The 17,405-nt window shown below is 43.8% G+C and overlaps 1 protein-coding gene across 2 annotated transcripts in view; it reads right to left on the reverse strand.

Moving 5' to 3' along the window:
- LOC112232149 (SH3 and multiple ankyrin repeat domains protein 2-like) overlaps window positions 1-17,405 on the reverse strand; it is a 248,759-nt gene that overhangs the window by 106,020 nt on the left and 125,334 nt on the right. For both annotated transcript variants that reach the window (XM_042330747.1, XM_042330746.1), the window contains exon 10: window positions 15,096-15,162. In XM_042330747.1, coding sequence (XP_042186681.1) covers window positions 15,096-15,162 — 67 coding nt within the window. The remainder of the gene's footprint in view (window positions 1-15,095; window positions 15,163-17,405) is intronic.

The following is a 17,405-nucleotide window of genomic DNA, read 5'->3' on the forward strand; positions in this document are numbered from 1 at the left end:
GGCACCGGAGATGAGAAGCAGGTACAGGGAATCAACATTTAAGACGGAACAGAAAGGGAACAAGACAGGAGCAGCGTCAGCACACGGGTATACAACGACAAACGCCAATTAACACAGCAGCGGGGAACAGAGATGGGGAACTGACAAATATAGGGGAGGTAATAAACAGGTGATTGAGTCCATGTGAATCCAATAATACACTGATGCGCATGATGGGGGAAGGCAGGTGTGCTTAATGATGGTGGCAGGTGTGCTTAATGATGGTGGCAGGAGTGTGTAATGCTGGGGAGCCTGGTGCCTTTGAGCACCAGGGAGGGGGAGCGGGAGCAGGCGTGACACAAATAAAACACTACATTTTCTAAAAGAGATATTCAAATAGTTTAAAAAATAAAATAAATAACAGTGGATATGAGAGACTAATGCATTAAAATAAATAGGATATATAAAATGGGATAAAATAAAATAAAAAGATATTATGACTAAAAGCACCTTAAGCAAGGCTACAAATGTGTCTTAAGATCTTTTTTAAAAATGTCAGAATGACAGTCAGACATACATGCAAGTATGCAGTCATGTGCATACACACACACACACACACACACACACACACACACACACACACACACACACACACACACACACACACACACACACACACACACACACACACACACACACACACACACACACACACACACACACACACACACACACACACACACACACTCAGCTCTCAATTGTGGAATGTAAAAAGCACAGCAAAAATTCCCTCTGTAGGAATAGAGAACCAATGAAAAGAGGATGACAAAACATCCAGAGATGTCTTATATAAGAGAGGAAAGCAATCAGTGTGATCTATATAATTTACTGCTGCTCCATAATACTAAGAGAACAAAGGTCAAAGGGCAATGAGTGACCAGCTCTGGTCAGTGTCTTGCAACCAAGGGATTTGACATAATGTAGTGAAACCAATTAAACTATACCATGCTTTGAAAGAAAACAAAACAAATGCAGTTCTCATAGATCCAGTTTGAGCATATCTCATTGAGAAATAGCATGTCAGGTGGAAGTAAAGGGTTAAGGAACCAACTGTTTTCACACACAGGCAGATGGATCCATAATGCTCCCGGCAGAGCCGTTTTGGTGACGTGTATCATCCACTCATTTTGGTGGGTGTGTTTTCTCCCCCGTGGACCAGGAGAACGATAGATACACTATGTGTCTTCTCGCTGGCTATAATCTACATACAGTAGTTGATTGGTGAAGGAGACTATAAATACCTTTTGTAGAAGACTGAATCATAACACATTTATTTGGAAACCACTCAAATGCGTGCCAATCTATGACATAACCTATAATCTATCCTACATGTTAAATAACCTCTAGCCTAAAAAGAACGACACATGTAAAAAAAAAAAAAAATGTATAGGTGCTGCTAGTTTAAATCAGGAGACAACGCAAATACTAAGCTATATTCGTCACATTCAAAAATGTAGAATATGTAGAATAACTTACTGGAGCAGATGAAATTATTGAAAGTGTGCCACGCAGGGATAAACAAATATCGCCTGAGAAAGTTGAAAGTGAACGCGCAGCAGCGAAGGAAGAGAATCCCATCTAATTATGAGACAAAAGCAAATTAAACGTGCACCCAGACTCGTAAAGGTGATAGACCTACCTTCCTTTTTTAAGGCATTGAGAAAAGACTTCATTTTCACCCCTTCTTACGCTACTCCAATATTCAGAATACCTGCATAATCAGTGCACTTTTTAAAAACAGCCCAGGAAAAAAAATCAAGAAATAAAATCTCAGAATTCCACGGTGGTCACTGAAGAATGTAGCAGCAGGTACCGTGGACAGCGACTGATGGAGTTTAGCGCCGGGGAAATCTGACGCCCGAGCGCAGCGCACAGGAACCGGCCTGGCAGAGGCGCGAAAGCACACTCACTGCCGCACCGCCAGTCATCTCTCTCTCTCTCTCTCTCTCTCTCTCTCTCTCTCTCTCTCTCTCTCTCTCTCTCTCTCTCTCTCTCTCTCTCTCTCTCTCTCTCTCTCTCTCTCTCTCTCTCAGTGGAATTTCAAGGCGAACTTGACATGCTTCATTGACAAATGTTGTTAATTCATTAACATGTGATTTCAATCATTTTCTGACTGCACTCCTTTTGATTTGAAACAAACCATTCATACATATTTGCCCATGGTGGAAGTGGCCAGAAAGTTGACACATTTTTGAGCTGAAAAAAAAACAAGCGGTTGAGCTTGATATAATTTGAAAGCTTACAAACTATTCTATCATTTTAGTTAAACAACTATGTAATTTTTTAAAGCTTGTTGTAGCTTAGACTCTATTTTATGCAATCTGAAGTGTTTGTGCTGTGCCAGTCATGGTTGAGACACAGTATCCTCTTGAATACATGGTGGGTGTCATTTCAATCATAGAATATAATTCATAGAATGCACCTACACCTTCAGACCCCTGCAATTTAGCTGGTACACATTAACATTTAAATTGAATTGAAACTTTAACTTCCAATAACTACCAGAAAGATGGCCGACGGTCCACCCACTGTCAAATGTCAACTTGAATGGGAATGTCTGAAGTATCCCTTGAAAACGTCCTATAACTGGATTCAAACATGCAACCTTTGGAACCAGTGACAGATGCTTACTGGAAGTCTATGAGTATAGCAGGCTTGTGCATACTAGACACAGAGCCATCAACATGGTATTCATGAGTTTACCTGACTCTGGGGAAGTAGAAAAGTGCCTCATTGACAAAATCCTGAAGAATCACTTTAAAACAAAAATATCAACGTTGTCTATCCAGCAATAGAAAATTGTTTGTGATATTTTTGTTTTAAAGGGATACATCCGGATATTGGCAATGATGCCCATTATCTACATCCCCAGAGTCAGAAAAGCTCCATGATACCATTTGTATGTCTCTGTGTCCAGTATGAAGGAAATTGGAGGAAGTTGCACAAACATGCTAGCAGACACCTATAGACTTCTAGCCACTTCCAGCTATTAAGGTTGGAATGACACAGAGAAGTAACCAAACACTTCAAAATTTGACGTTTGGAACAACTTTGAAATTTGACGTTTGAGAAACATGGACGCATGTTTAATTCTTGCGTGAGACCATGAGAGCTTTGTGGGTGACGTGATGGTAAGGTGGAGTATGCAAAATGGGTCAACTTTGACCACCCCTATCTCCTGAATATTTTGGCATTCAAGTCCAAAATGTGCCTTACCGACCACTTCTATCATGGGTAAACATGTATGGAAGATTTTGTTGAAATAAAAAGGGGTGCAGCCAGAAAGTGATTAAAATCACATGGAACAACCATAAACACAACGTATCTGTTAATTGACTGTTTATCAATTAATATACTGTTAATTGCTCAACTTATTCACCCTCTCGACCCCAACCATGTGAAAAAAAAAATAATTAACAGCCAATGTTGACTTTTTTAAATATTTGGGGCTATGGCAGTAAATTGCAAATTAGTCTGACATAATGGCTCACCGACATGGATGAGATGGGTGTGCTTGATACATGTGGCGTTGGAGCTTTTCAAAGTCAGGGGTTGTGGTCGACAGTGCTCCTCTGCTGTCACATCCAACATGGATCAATTTGAGGTTTTAATGCAGACAAGAGCACTGTATCTGGCTTCACACAGATATGAGCTGAAGAAGGGTAGCCTACCATGAGTTTTACAGCACTTTCAAGACAACCGGGAACACGGAAAAATACGAGGTCACTGATCTTTATGTTCGAAAGTTGTAGATCTAGGGTGTTTGTAAATTCAAATCTGGAGTGCAAGAGTGCGCTCAGAGTGCTGTCAGATTGTCTGTTTGTAAATTCAGAGTGTTTCGCTCTCGGAGCGTTCAGAGCGCCCACTGGATGTTGTGGCCGAGGAGTAGGGTTGACCCGAGCGTTCTGACCTCACAACGGCAGTCAAGCACCCAAGCTAACTGGCTAACGTTGGCTAGCTTGCAAGCTACTTCCAGACACAAATGAGAAAACACCTCACTCTGACCATTTTACTCACCCTAGCAGAGCAGGTTAGGCTGTTTTCATGTTATCTAGAGCGTTGGTGACAGTAACTGTGCTGCTGACAATTTAATTATGCCTTTTTGCCGATGATTACTGACACCGGCCATATTAAACTTGTGTTGTGCGTTCGTAAATTCATCAGTTATTCTGCGCTCCTGACCCACTGGGAATGTGATGAAAGAAATAAAAGCTGAAATAAATCATTCTCGATTATTATTCTGACATTTCACATTCTTAAAATGACCTGACCTAAAACGGGGATTTTTTACTAGGATTAAATGTCAGGAATTGTGAAAAACTGAGTTTAAATATACTTGGCTGGTGCATGTAAATTTCCGACTTCAATTGTAGATGAAGTTTTCAATTTTTAACAGATTGACCAATGAAGAGAACAGGTCCCAAAATCGACCCTTGTGGTACACCTTTCTAGACCTTTCTAGAAATTCAGACTCAACACCATCAATCAAGATTGCCTGAGTTCTGTCACTAAGATAATCATGAAGCCATGAACAGGCGTCAGAGCTCTGGCCTATCGAGGACAACTTAGTCTTTAAAATGTTATTTTATTTTATTTAATCAACTTTATTTAACTAGGTAGGCCAGTTGAGAACAAGTTCTCATTTACAACTGCGACCTGGCCAAGATAAAGCAAAGCAGTGCGACAGAAACAACACAGAGTTACACATGGGATAAACAAAAGTACAATCAGGTAAGGTAAGGCAATAAACAGGCCATAATAGCGAAGTAATTACAATTTAGCAAATTAACACTGGAGTGATAGATGTGCAGATGATGATGTGCAATATGGGGATGAGAAAGGTAGTTGGATGGGCTATTTACAGATGGGCTATTTACAGATGGGCCGTGTACAGCTGCATTGATCGGTGAGCTGCTCAGATAGCTGATGCTTAAAGTTAGTGAGGGAGATATGTCTCCAACTTCAGCGATTTTTGCAATTCGAACCAGTGATTGGCAGCAGAGAACTGGAAGGAAAGGCGGCCAAAGGAGGGTTTGGCTTTGGGGACGACCAGTTCATGCAGTTCATGTAATTCATGCACTTATTAAGAGAACATCCCTGGTCATCCCTACTGTCTCTGATTTGCTGGACACACTAAACACCCACATCCTTCATTTGTAAATTATGTCTGTGTTGGAGTGTGCCCCTGGCTATCAGTAAAAAAAATGAAAATAATACAATTGTGCTGTCTGGTTTGCTTAATATAAGGAATTTGAAATGATTGATACTGTACTTTAACTTTTGATACTTAAGTATATTTTAGAAATTACATTTACTTTTGACACATTTAAAACCAAATACTTTTAGACTTTTACTCAAGTAGTATTTTACTAGGTGACTTTCACTTTTACTTGAGTCATTTTCTTTTAACTTAAGGTACCTTTACTTTTACTCAAGTATGACATTTGAGTGCTTTTTCCACCACTGCCATTTACAGACTCCGACACATACACACTAGGGTTCAATATTTTCCACAGAATCTATCAATTTTCCTTCCCGAGAAAACAGCAAGGAATTAACGGTATTTCCAGTACTCCCATTCAAACCGGAAGGGCTATTTAAATTATTTATATAATACCAGTGAAAAACTCTGACATGATTATACCACCGGGGAGCTCTTCAGAGGGTGGTGCGGTCTGCCCAAATGCTATCACCAGGAGCACACTGCCTGCCCTCCAGGACACCTACAGCACCCGATGCCACAGAAAGGCCAAAAGGATCATCAATGACATCAACCACCCGAGTCACGGCCTGTTCACCCCGATTACCATCCAGAAGGCGAGGTCAGTACAGGTGCATCAAAGCTGGGACCGAGAGACTGAAAAACTGCTTCTATCTCAAGGCCATCAGACTGTTAAATAGTCACAGCACAAAATAAATGAAACAGGAGCCTTCTGGCTAGCAAACATGGCAAAAGTTGGACCCAATTTTGTTACCCTGTTAAATGTATTTCAAGGTTTCAGAATAAACAATGCATGCACTTTGAATTTATGGGAACTTTGTGTAAGTAAATACGGTAGGCCACACACACACTGAGCATTGATTATTGTTCATGCCGAATGCAAATCAAAGTTTATTTGTCACGTGCGCCGAATACAACCGGTATACAACAGGTAGACCTTACAACAGGTAGACCTTACAGTGAAATGCTTACTTACAGGCTCTAACCAATTGTGCAAAAAAGGTATTAGGTGAACAATAGGTAGGCAAAGAAATAAAACAACAGTAAAAAGACAGGTTATATACAGTGCAGTCGTGGCCAAAAGTTTTGAGAATGACACAAATATTAATTTCCACAAAGTTTGCTGCTTCAGTGCCTTTAGATATTCTTTTCAGATGTTACTATGGAATAGTGAAGTATAATTACAAGCATTTCATAAGTGTTAAAGGCTTTGATTGACAATTACACGAAGTTGATGCAAAGAGTCAATATTTGCAGTGATGAACCTTCTTTTTCAAGACCTATGCAATCCGCCCTGGCATGCTGTGAATTAACTTCTGGGCCACATCCTGACTAATGTCAGCCCACTCTTGCATAATCAATGCTTGGAGTTTGTCAGAATTTGTGGCTTTTTGTTTGTCCACCCGCCTCTTGAGGATTGACCACAAGTTCTCAATGGGATTAAGGTCTGGGGAGTTTCCTGGCCATGGACCCAAAATATCGATGTTTTGTTCCACGAGCCACTTAGTTATCACTTTTGCCTCGTGGCAAGGTGCTCCATCATGCTGGAAAAGGCATTGTCTATCACCAAACTGTTGCTGGACGGTTGGGAGAAGTTGCTCTCGGAGGATGTGTTGGTACCATTCTTTATTCATGGCTGTGTTCTTAGGCACAATTGTGAGTGAGCCCACTCCCTTGGCTGAGAAGCAACCCCACACTTGAATGGTCTCAGGATGCTTTACTGTTGGCATGACACAGGACTGATGGTAGCGCTCAACTTGTCTTCTCTGGACAAGGTTTTTTACGGATGCCCCAAACAATTGGAAAGGGGATTCATCAGAGAAAATGACTTTACCCCAGTCCTCAGCAGTCCAATCCCTGGACCTTTTGCCGAATATCAGTCTGTCTCTGATGTTTTTCCTGGAGAGAAGTGGCTTCTTTGCTGCCCTTCTTAACACCAGGCCATCCTCCAAAAATCTTCGCCTCACTGTGCGTGCAGATGCACTCAAACCTGCCTGCTGCCATTCCTGAGCAAGCTCTGTACTGGTGGTGCCCCAATCCTGCAGATTAATCAACTTTAGGAGACGGTCCTGGTGCTTGCTGAACTTTCTTGGGTGCCCTGAAGCCTTCTTCACAACAATTGAACCGCTCTCCTTGAAGTTCTTGATGATCCGATAAATGGTTGATTTAGGTGCAATCTTACTGGCAGCAATATCCTTGCCTGTGAAGCCCTTTTTGTGCAAAGCAATGATGACGGCATGTGTTTCCTTGCAGGTAACCATGGTTGACAGAGGAAGAACAATGATTCCAAGCACCACCCTCATTTTTAAGCATTTTGAAATCTGTTATTCAAACTCAATCAGCATGACAGAGTGATCTCCGGCCTTGTCCTTGTCAACACTCACACCTGTGTTAACTAGAGAATCACTGACGTGATATCAGCTGGTCCTTTTGTGGCAAAAGTTCAGTTCATTTGCATGGCAAAGAGGGACGTTGCGATTAATTGCAATTAATCTGATCACTCTTCATAACATTCTGGAGTATATGCAAATTCCCATCATACAAACTGAGGCAGCGGACTTTGTGAAAATTAATATTTGTGTCATTCTCAAAACTTTTGGCCACGACTGTACATATCCCAAGATATCCCATTGAGAAGCCTTTTTGTCCTAGACTTGGCACTCCGGTACCGCTTGCCATGCGGTAGCAGTGAGAACAGTCTATGACTAGGGTGGCTGGGGTCTTTGACAATTTTTAGGGCCTTCCTCTGACACCGCCTGGGGTATAGGTCCTGGATGGCAGGCAGCTTAGCCCCAGTGATGTACTTGGCCGTACGCACTACCCTCTGTAGTGCATTGCGGTCAGAGGCCGAGCAAATGTCGTACCAGGCAGTGATGCAACCAGTCAGGATGCTCTTGATGTTGCAGCTGTAGAACTTTTTGAGGATCTCAGGACCCATGCCAAATCTTTTTAGTTTCCTGAAGGGGAATAGGCTTTATCGTGCCCTCTCCACGACTGTCTTGGTGTGTTTGGACCATTCTAGTTTGTTGTTGATGTGGACACCAAGGAACTTGAAGCTCTCAACCTGCTCCAATACAGCCCCGTCGATGAGAATGGGGATGTGCTCGGTCCTACTTTTCCTGTAGTCCACAATCATCTCCTTAGTCTTGGTTATGTTGAGGGATAGGTTGTTATTCTGGCACCACACGGCCAGGTCTCTGACTTCCTCCCTATAGGCTGTCTCGTTGTTGTCGTGATCAGGCCTACCACTGTTGTGTCGTCCTCAAACGTAATGATGGTGTTGGAGTCGTGCCTACCATGCAGTCGTGGGTGAACAGGGAGTACAGGAGGGGACTGAGCATGCACCCCTGGGGAGCTCCAGTGTTGAGGATCAGCGTGGCATATGTGTTGCTACCTACCCTCACCGACTGGGGGCGGCGCTTCAAGAAGTCCAGGATACAGTTAGTCCAGGATACAGCTTAGTGAGGGAGCTGTTTAGTCCCAGGATCCTTAGCTTAGTGATGAGCTTTGAGGGTACTATGGTGTTGAACGCTGAGCTGTAGTCAATGAATGGCATTCTCACATAGGTGTTCCTTTTGTTCAGGTGGGAAAGGGCAGTGTGGAGTGCAATAGAGATTGCATTATCTGTGGATCTGTTTGGGTGGTATGCAAATTTGAGTGGGTCTAGGGTTTCTGGGATAATGGTGTTGATGTGAGCCATTACTAACCTTTCAAAGCAATTCATGGCTACAGACGTGAGTGCTACTGGTCTGTAGTCATTTAGGCAATTTGCCTTTGTGTTCTTGGGCACAGGGACTATGGTGGTCTGTTGAAATGTTGGCATTACAGACTCAATCAGGGACATGTTGAAAATGTCAGTGAAGACACATGCCAGTTGGTCAGCACATGCCCGGAGCACACATCCTGGTTATCCGTCTGGCCCCGCAGCCTTGTGTATGTTGACCTGTTTAAAGGTCTTACTCATGTCGGCTACGGAGAGCGTGATCACACAGTCGTCCAGAACAGCTGATGCTCTCATGCATGCCTCAGTGATGCTTGCCTCGAAGCAAGCATAGAAGTGATTTAGCTCGTCTGGTAGGCTTCTGTCACTGGGCAGCTTGTGGCTGTGCTTCCCTTTGTAATCTGTAATAGTTTGCAAGCCCTGCCACATAAGACAAGTGTCGGAGCCGGTGTCGTATGATTCAATCTTAGCCCTGTATTGACGCTTTGCCTGTTTGATGGTTCGCCGCAGGGCATAGCAGGATTTATTGTAAGCTTCCGGGTTTGAGTCCCGCACCTTGAAAGCGGCAGCTCTACCCTTTAGCTCAGTGCGAATGTTGCCTGTATTCCATGGGTTCTGGTTGGGGTATGTCTGTACAGTCACTGTGGGGACGACGTCCTCAATGCACTTATTGATAAAGTCAGTGACTGATGTGGTGTACTCCTCAATGCCAGTGGAAGAATCCCGGAACATGTTCCAGTCTGTGATAGCAAAACAGTCCTGTAGCTTAGCATCTGCTTCATCTGACCACTTTTTTATAGACCGAGTCACTGGTGATTCCTGCTTTATGGTGGTAGTAAATAAACAGCCACGAAAAGTATAGCTGAAAACTCGAGGCAAGTAGTATGGCCTACTTTATCATAGTATTCTCTACTTCAGGCGAGCAAAATCCAGAGACTTCCTTAGATTTTGTGCACCAGCTGTTGTTTACAAATATGCCACGAGTCCATGAAACATAGGATATTACAGTTTTTCAGGTCCTGTTGGTAGGATATTTGGCGAGTAGTATTGACGGTAACGGCAGCTTTCCCACTCGCCTTTTTTCCCGAGTCCTGACCAGGCATCCGGCTCATTGTCCTCTGTACCTGCGTCGCTTCCTCTTGCAAATAACTGGGATGTTGGTGGCCCTATCGGGTAATTGGAGAATGTCTTGTGCGTCTTGCTTGTTGAAAAAAAAATCTTTGTCTAATCCGAGTTGAGTGATCACTGTCCTGATATCCAGAAGCTCTTTTCTGCCGTAAGATACGGTTGCAGAAACATTATGTACAAAACAAGTTACAAATAAAGCGAAAACCCCCCACATTGATTGGGTGCCCGTAAAACTGCTTCCATTTCTTCTGGCGCCATTTACTTTAGTCCAAAGCAGAGAAGGCCGTATTAAGACAGATTAAGACATTGCAAATAATTTAACAGTTCCATTTCATGTTACGCTGATCATATAAATGATTTATTATAATTTGCAATTATTTATCCCGGGAAAAGTGAATGGGTTTGGGCGGGAAAACCTCGTTAAATCTCTGTAACCCGGTTCCCGACATTAAACCCTAAACCACACCCACCACAACACACGTGTTCCATTGCAGCAAACTAGGAAACACAATACACTTCTCAACCTTCCGCTCAACAGCAGGAAGTTAGCTCCCCACTTCCTATCATATTCCTGCGGCTGCCTGTTTTTAGTCTCCTCTAAATCCCATTACTATAGGGCGCTCTCTGGCTGTCTCATCAAAAGCTGTGTAGAACAGGCAGCGGTGAACCGTGTCACCAGCTACTCAGAGCCACGCAGGCTGTGTTTGTTCTTTAATTAGGGAGACTGGATTAGCTAGTCAGTGACATTAAGACAAGAATGCATTACCATAGTTCACTAAGGAGGAGACGTAAGACTCCTTTGAACTGATATAAAGTGCATTATTAAATTACGTCATGGCCCTGCATGAGTATGCCATGTTGCCGCTGAGCATTGGTTGAGTGGGTGTTTGGTTGTCTGTGTGTTTAGTTGAGTGTTTGTTGGGCTGGCCACCATGGCGGATTATCACACTTTTGCAGCGTGAGGTCTATCACACACATCTGTCAATCATTCTTAGAGAGGCTTACCGGCAGAATGGGAAAAAACTGACTGGATTTAAGAAACAGATTTACTAGCCTATCTACCAAAGCAGAGTGTCTGGACACGTTCACTCGCGCCTAGTTACTAAAGCACTGATCGATTGGACACATTGCACACTAACTTCTATCTCAATTTAACCCCCTTCCTAGCTCTACTTACTACCCCCTCGATCTACGTATACCCCTCACCATCTTTATTTGCCACCAATCTCTGCTAAACTTCTTCTGGGGTGCTGCTCTGTGGCTGACCATGTTGCTGTGTGAGATAGATATGAGGATATGGATAACTTTTGTGCTTAATGTGTTTTTGGCATATGCCAAAGCTCCCTGAGAAACCCTCGGAGAGTGAGGTCACATCCAGGATGCTCATTATCCAGCGACCCTGGAGCCTTGCTCAAGGGCACATGGGCAGATTTTTCACCTTGTCCGCTTGTGGATTCAAACTAGCTACCTTTGGATTTTCTAGCCCAGGAGTACTGTATCAGTAAAAATACGAATTTCTGTGAAAAGGGACAATAAAGTCCTATCTTTCTACTAGATCCCTCTCTATCGCTACAGTACTTATTTCTCCTCCCTATCTCCATTTACAGTATTTGTCACACCCTGATCTGTTTCACCTGTCTTTCTGATTGTCTCCAACCCGTCCAGGTTTCGCCCATCTTCCCCATTATCCCCTGTGTATTATATACTTGTGTTCTATGTTTGTCTGTTGCCAGTTTGTCTTGTTTGTCAAGCTTGCCAGCGTTTGTCCTGCCAGCTCCATTTTATCCCCAGCCTCTCTTTTTCTCACCCTCCTGGTTTTTGACCCTGGCCTGTCCCGTCTCTGTACCCGCCTGCCTGACCACTCTACCTCCCGCTGACCCTGAGCCTGCCTGCTGACCTGTGCACTTGCCACATCTCTGGATTATTGACCCCTGCCTGCCTGGACCTGTCTCTTGCCTGGACCATTAAACCATTGTTCATTCAACGTGTCTGCACCTGGGTCTCCTTGATTCCTGATAGTATAGTTGGAAAAGGGGTAATACTTCTATTTCTACAATATCTCTCCACCACCCCTATCTCCTTTATCTCCAATTATCCGCTCCGTATAACTTTACTTCAAACTGGGAATTGTACCTCTGCCCAAATTTCTCTTACCATTTGGAGCATCAGCCAGATGCCATAGTCTTTTAATGATTAGCACACAAGCCCTGATGCCATGGTAACCTGGTTGCTGGTTCGGAGTGTGTTGCTTTCACGAGGAGCAAGAGTCGGCTGACTCAAAGAGATGAACACTACGAGACTCACATGCACACGTGCAAATGAACACACAATCACACGCATGACACACATTTACGGTTTTTGACGCTTCACTCAGATTTAGGTTCTGTGAGTTTATGTCTTGTACAGAACATGTGGATATTCCTAAGCCTCTATGACTACATTACACACATCCAAATGCTATTCTCATTACTCCCACCATTATCTGTGTCATTACTATGGATGTAGGTCACACACATACACACACACACACGCACAGACACACACATTTGGGAATTCTCTCTATAGGCTGAGCTAAAGAATGACGCCTCGTCCTTCGAGGAGCATCATTTCTGCTCTATCCATCTATAATTCATCGACTTTATTATTCATATTGTAGCGGTTTCAAGGGTTGTGTGGTGGATGGACACTACGTGCCTGAGAGTTTTCTTTGTTTTCTGGCTGCCAGGACTACGGACAGCAATGTGAAGTAATCCCCAGAGGCAGGACCATGGACAGCTCAGGGGAAAACTTCTAGACTGCAGCAGAACAGCCACACCTGTCTCCAGTTGTAATCAGAGCCAAACTGCAGACAGGTGAAACCAATCAAGGCCTCTACTTAACGACGCCCTGTTTTTTCTTTTCCTTTGTCTTTTCTTTGACCCCAGGAGGTGAAGGAGTAGGAGGTTATTGGGGAGCCAGAACGTACTGTGGAGAAGGAGGTTTAATGGAAGAAAGGAACTTAAGATTTCAACAAGAATTGAACCCCCCAACGACCAAGATTGGAGGACCTGCCACTGGTGACGAAGTGTTTAGTCTGTTTGTTTTGTATATAAGGAACACTGCTGAAACCTGATCGTAATAAACTGGTTTAACCCTTCACTTGGACTGGTGGTGTGTGTTTGTATGTGTAAACCCTGCCTTACAAAGATCTTTGTGCCGAAACCGCTACAATATCCTGTCACTATATTATTCACTTCGCTAACCCAGTCGAAGAACCTAAACACACATTACATGGCAATATAACCCATCCACCATAATCTATCCAACCCGTTTCTATTGCTTTGGTCTGACTCTCTAGTATCTCCTATGGGTATAATACAGAGATTGTAACAGACTAGTTAATAACAGACTAGTTAATTGAATGAGTGTTGGGGCATACCATGTTAGTAATTCAATAATACACTGATTCATGAGCACCTTGAGTTGGGTTACAAGATAGGCTAGGCAGTGTCAGGGTTAGCTGAACTGCTCTGTGCTCTCTTGTACAGGATTAAACTCATGCCTATTTTCTAATCCAACTCCAACACAAAGAAAGAGACCGACTATAAAGTCCCTGACATGTCTGGGAACAAGGGAGTGAGAAGGATGTAGGGAGAGGGAGAGAAGGTATGTGAGTCTCAATGACACATAGCTCTACTCACTCATTACTCTTCTTGGGCTAATGCTCTTCAGTGCACATTCTAAATATTGTATAGGCACACACACACAATCAATTACCCAGGCCAGGGCAGTGCCTCAGCTCACGCAGGACAGACAATTCTACCTGTATCCCAACATAGCAAGCTGACCACCCACACGGAGCGGGCGAGAAGAGGACTAGAAATGGCAGGGAAGAGGGTAGAGGAGGTAGGAGAGTGGTGGTTGAGCTTCAGAGCACCCACCTTTCTCTGATTTGCAACATGCAGAACCCATGGCCGATAATCCAGCAAAGAAAATATCCCATTACAGACTCAGTGAGGCACGGCTGACAGTGAGCCGAAAGGTAGAGATAGAAAGAGAGGGAGAGAACGGAAAAGCAACAAGGACTGTATAACAGAGGACAGTTATCCGGGCCTTTTCATTCCATTAGCAACGGCTAATGGTCTATGGCGGAGTTCGGGCACGGCATGCTCTCACGGCCCCACCGGAGTTGAGGTGCGACGGCGTCCCGGTGTGAGAAGGTTCATGCTGAACGTGGGGAGCAGGATGGTGGCCCGAGAAGGGGGAGCGGAAACGATGGCGGCAGATGTGAGAGACGCGGGGTAATCCTGCAGCGCTGCGTTTCATCTAGCCCTCGCTGCAGCTGTGAGGCCTGGGGAATCTTGCTCAGGGGGGGAAACAATTGTGGATTACATCTTTAGATTATTTTATTTATTTATCTGTTCACTCTTTTTCTATTTATTTATTTCATTTTTATTTAATTTGTCTGGGGATGGTAATCCCTCCCGCTTAACCTTTTTCCCTCCATGTGAAATAGTTTAATTAAAAAAGATGATGCCGTTGTCGGGCAGTGGGGGGTTTGGGGTGCACGGCAGATAAACCCACAGAGAAAAACGAGAAAGAAGAAATCTGTTTTTAAATTCCTTTGGGAGAAGGAAACCATTTTTTTCCCGGCGGGATTTAGTAGAGAGTTATTCTATCCCTCCCTAACCCTGCTCTCATATGCCACCTGAGGGATCCTGGATTCCCCAGTGTGATAGGGTAATCCCACGAGGGGGGGGGGGACTGAATGACAAATCTTGTCATGGTTCTCTTGCACCCACACACAAACATGCACATGCACATGCACGCACAAACACACACACACATGCATGATGGAGAACATACTTGCAGAAGGGCAGACACACACACACATACAGTATACAACAAGAAAAGATCAACAACCTATTATCCAATAACATATCCATTTCAGACAGAGAAAAGTGGGAGGGGGAGGTGGAAAAGAGGAGGGTAACCATGGTTACTCACCTATATCTGTCTCTTTGTGGTTCTTGACCAGTTCAGCCAGTTCAAAGTTCCCTGCGATGATGGCCACCTGCGAGAGGGAGGGGGGTTGCAATTTACATTACTCTACAAATTCAAACAATTCATTGTGTGTGTCTGTGTAGCAATTCGGACATGATTCTGCAAAATTCCTATCTGGATTTAACCATCTGCAGCCTGTTACGAATCCTGACCTTGTAGCATGACCGGAACACACACATACACACACACGTGCATACCAATGTGCGTACACACATGCACACACTCACCTACACCCACCATCGGATGAGTGAAAGTTGGTGAGAGAGCAGTGGTGGAAGATAGCATGTGGGAGAAAGGAAGTGAGCAGAGGGAGCAAGAGAGTGATGAGAGAGCAAGCAAATGTTGTGAGAAATGCTTGAGAGGCCATGCTACCTACATTTGAGAGAGAGAGAGAGAGAGAGAGAGAGAGAGAGGTAGCTAGTGGGTCAGCTCTAGCGTCTTGATTTGCATGGCTCTAACGGAAGAAGGACCCTTTCACTAGCCCCGTGTGACGTGTTGGGTTCTGAAGATATGAAAAGTACTTATTCATGTCACTGAGGGAGAGAGGGGAAAGTAGAACGTTTAATTTCTGCCCGGATACGTTATTGTTAGCCGTCTTAGAAAAAATTGTTCTTCGGCTGTCCCCATCTATCTTCAGAGTTCGTGCTGCTAGGCGACCTAAACTGGAACATGCTTAACACCCCAGCCATCCTACAATCTAAACTTGATGCCCTCAATCTCACACAAATTATCAATGAACCTACCAGGTACCTCCCCAAAGCCTTAAACACAGGCACCCTCATAGATATCATCCTAACCAACTTCCCCTCTAAATACACCTCTGCTGTCTTCAACCAAGATCTCAGCGATCACTGCCTCATTGCCTGCATCCGTAATGGGTCAGCGGTCAAACGACCTCCACTCATCACTGTAAAACTCTCCCTGAAACACTTCAGCGAGCAGGCCTTTCTAATCGACCTGGCCGGGGTATCCTGGAAGGATATTGATCTCATCCCGTCAGTAGAGGATGCCTGGATATTTTTTTTAAATGCCTTCCTAACCATCTTAAATAAACATGCCCCATTCAAGAAATTTAGAACCAGGAACAGATATATATATCCACCTCTACGCAGACGACACCATTCTGTATACTTCCGGCCCTTCTTTGGACACTGTGTTAACAACCCTCCAGGCAAGCTTCAATGCCATACAACTCTCCTTCCGTGGCCTCCAATTTCTCTTAAATACAAGTAAAACTAAATGCATGCTCTTCAACCGATCGCTACCTGCACCTACCCGCCTGTCCAACATCACTACTCTGGACGGCTCTGACTTAGAATACGTGGACAACTACAAATACTTAGGTGTCTGGTTAGACTGTAAACTCTCCTTCCAGACCCATATCAAACATCTCCAATCCAAAGTTAAATCTAGAATTGGCTTCCTATTTCGCAAACAAAGCATCATTCACTCATGCTGCCAAACATACCCTTGTAAAACTGACCATCCTACCAATCCTCGACTTTGGCGATGTCATTTACAAAATAGCCTCCAATACCCTACTCAACAAATTGGATGCAGTCTATCACAGTGCAATCCGTTTTGTCACCAAAGCCCCATATACTACCCACCATTGAGACCTGTACGCTCTCGCTGGCTGGCCCTCGCTTCATACTCGTCGCCAAACCCACTGGCTCCATGTCATCTACAAGACCCTGCTAGGTAAAGTCCCCCCTTATCTCAGCTCGCTGGTCACCATAGCATCTCCCACCTGTAGCACACGCTCCAGCAGGTATATCTCTCTAGTCACCCCCAAAACCAATTCTTTCTTTGGCCGCCTCTCCTTCCAGTTCTCTGCTGCCAATGACTGGAACGAACTACAAAAATCTCTAAAACTGACACTTATCTATCTTATCTAACACTTATCTCCCTCACTAGCTTTAAGCACCAACTGTCAGAGCAGCTCACAGATTACTGCACCTGTACATAGCCCACCTATAATTTAGCCCAAACAACTACCTCTTTCCCAACTGTATTTAATTTTAATTAATTAATTTATTTTGCTCCTTTGCACCCCATTATTTTTATTTCTACTTTGCACATTCTTCCATTGCAAAACTACCATTCCAGTGTTTTACTTGCTATATTGTATTTACTTTGCCACCATGGCCTTTTTTGCCTTTACCTCCCTTATCTTGCCTGATTTGCTCACATTGTATATAGACTTGTTTATACTGTATTATTGACTGTATGTTTGTTTTACTCCATGTGTAA

The sequence above is a fragment of the Oncorhynchus tshawytscha genome, linkage group LG12 (genome assembly GCF_018296145.1).
Source record: "Oncorhynchus tshawytscha isolate Ot180627B linkage group LG12, Otsh_v2.0, whole genome shotgun sequence".
NCBI lineage: Eukaryota > Metazoa > Chordata > Actinopteri > Salmoniformes > Salmonidae > Oncorhynchus > Oncorhynchus tshawytscha.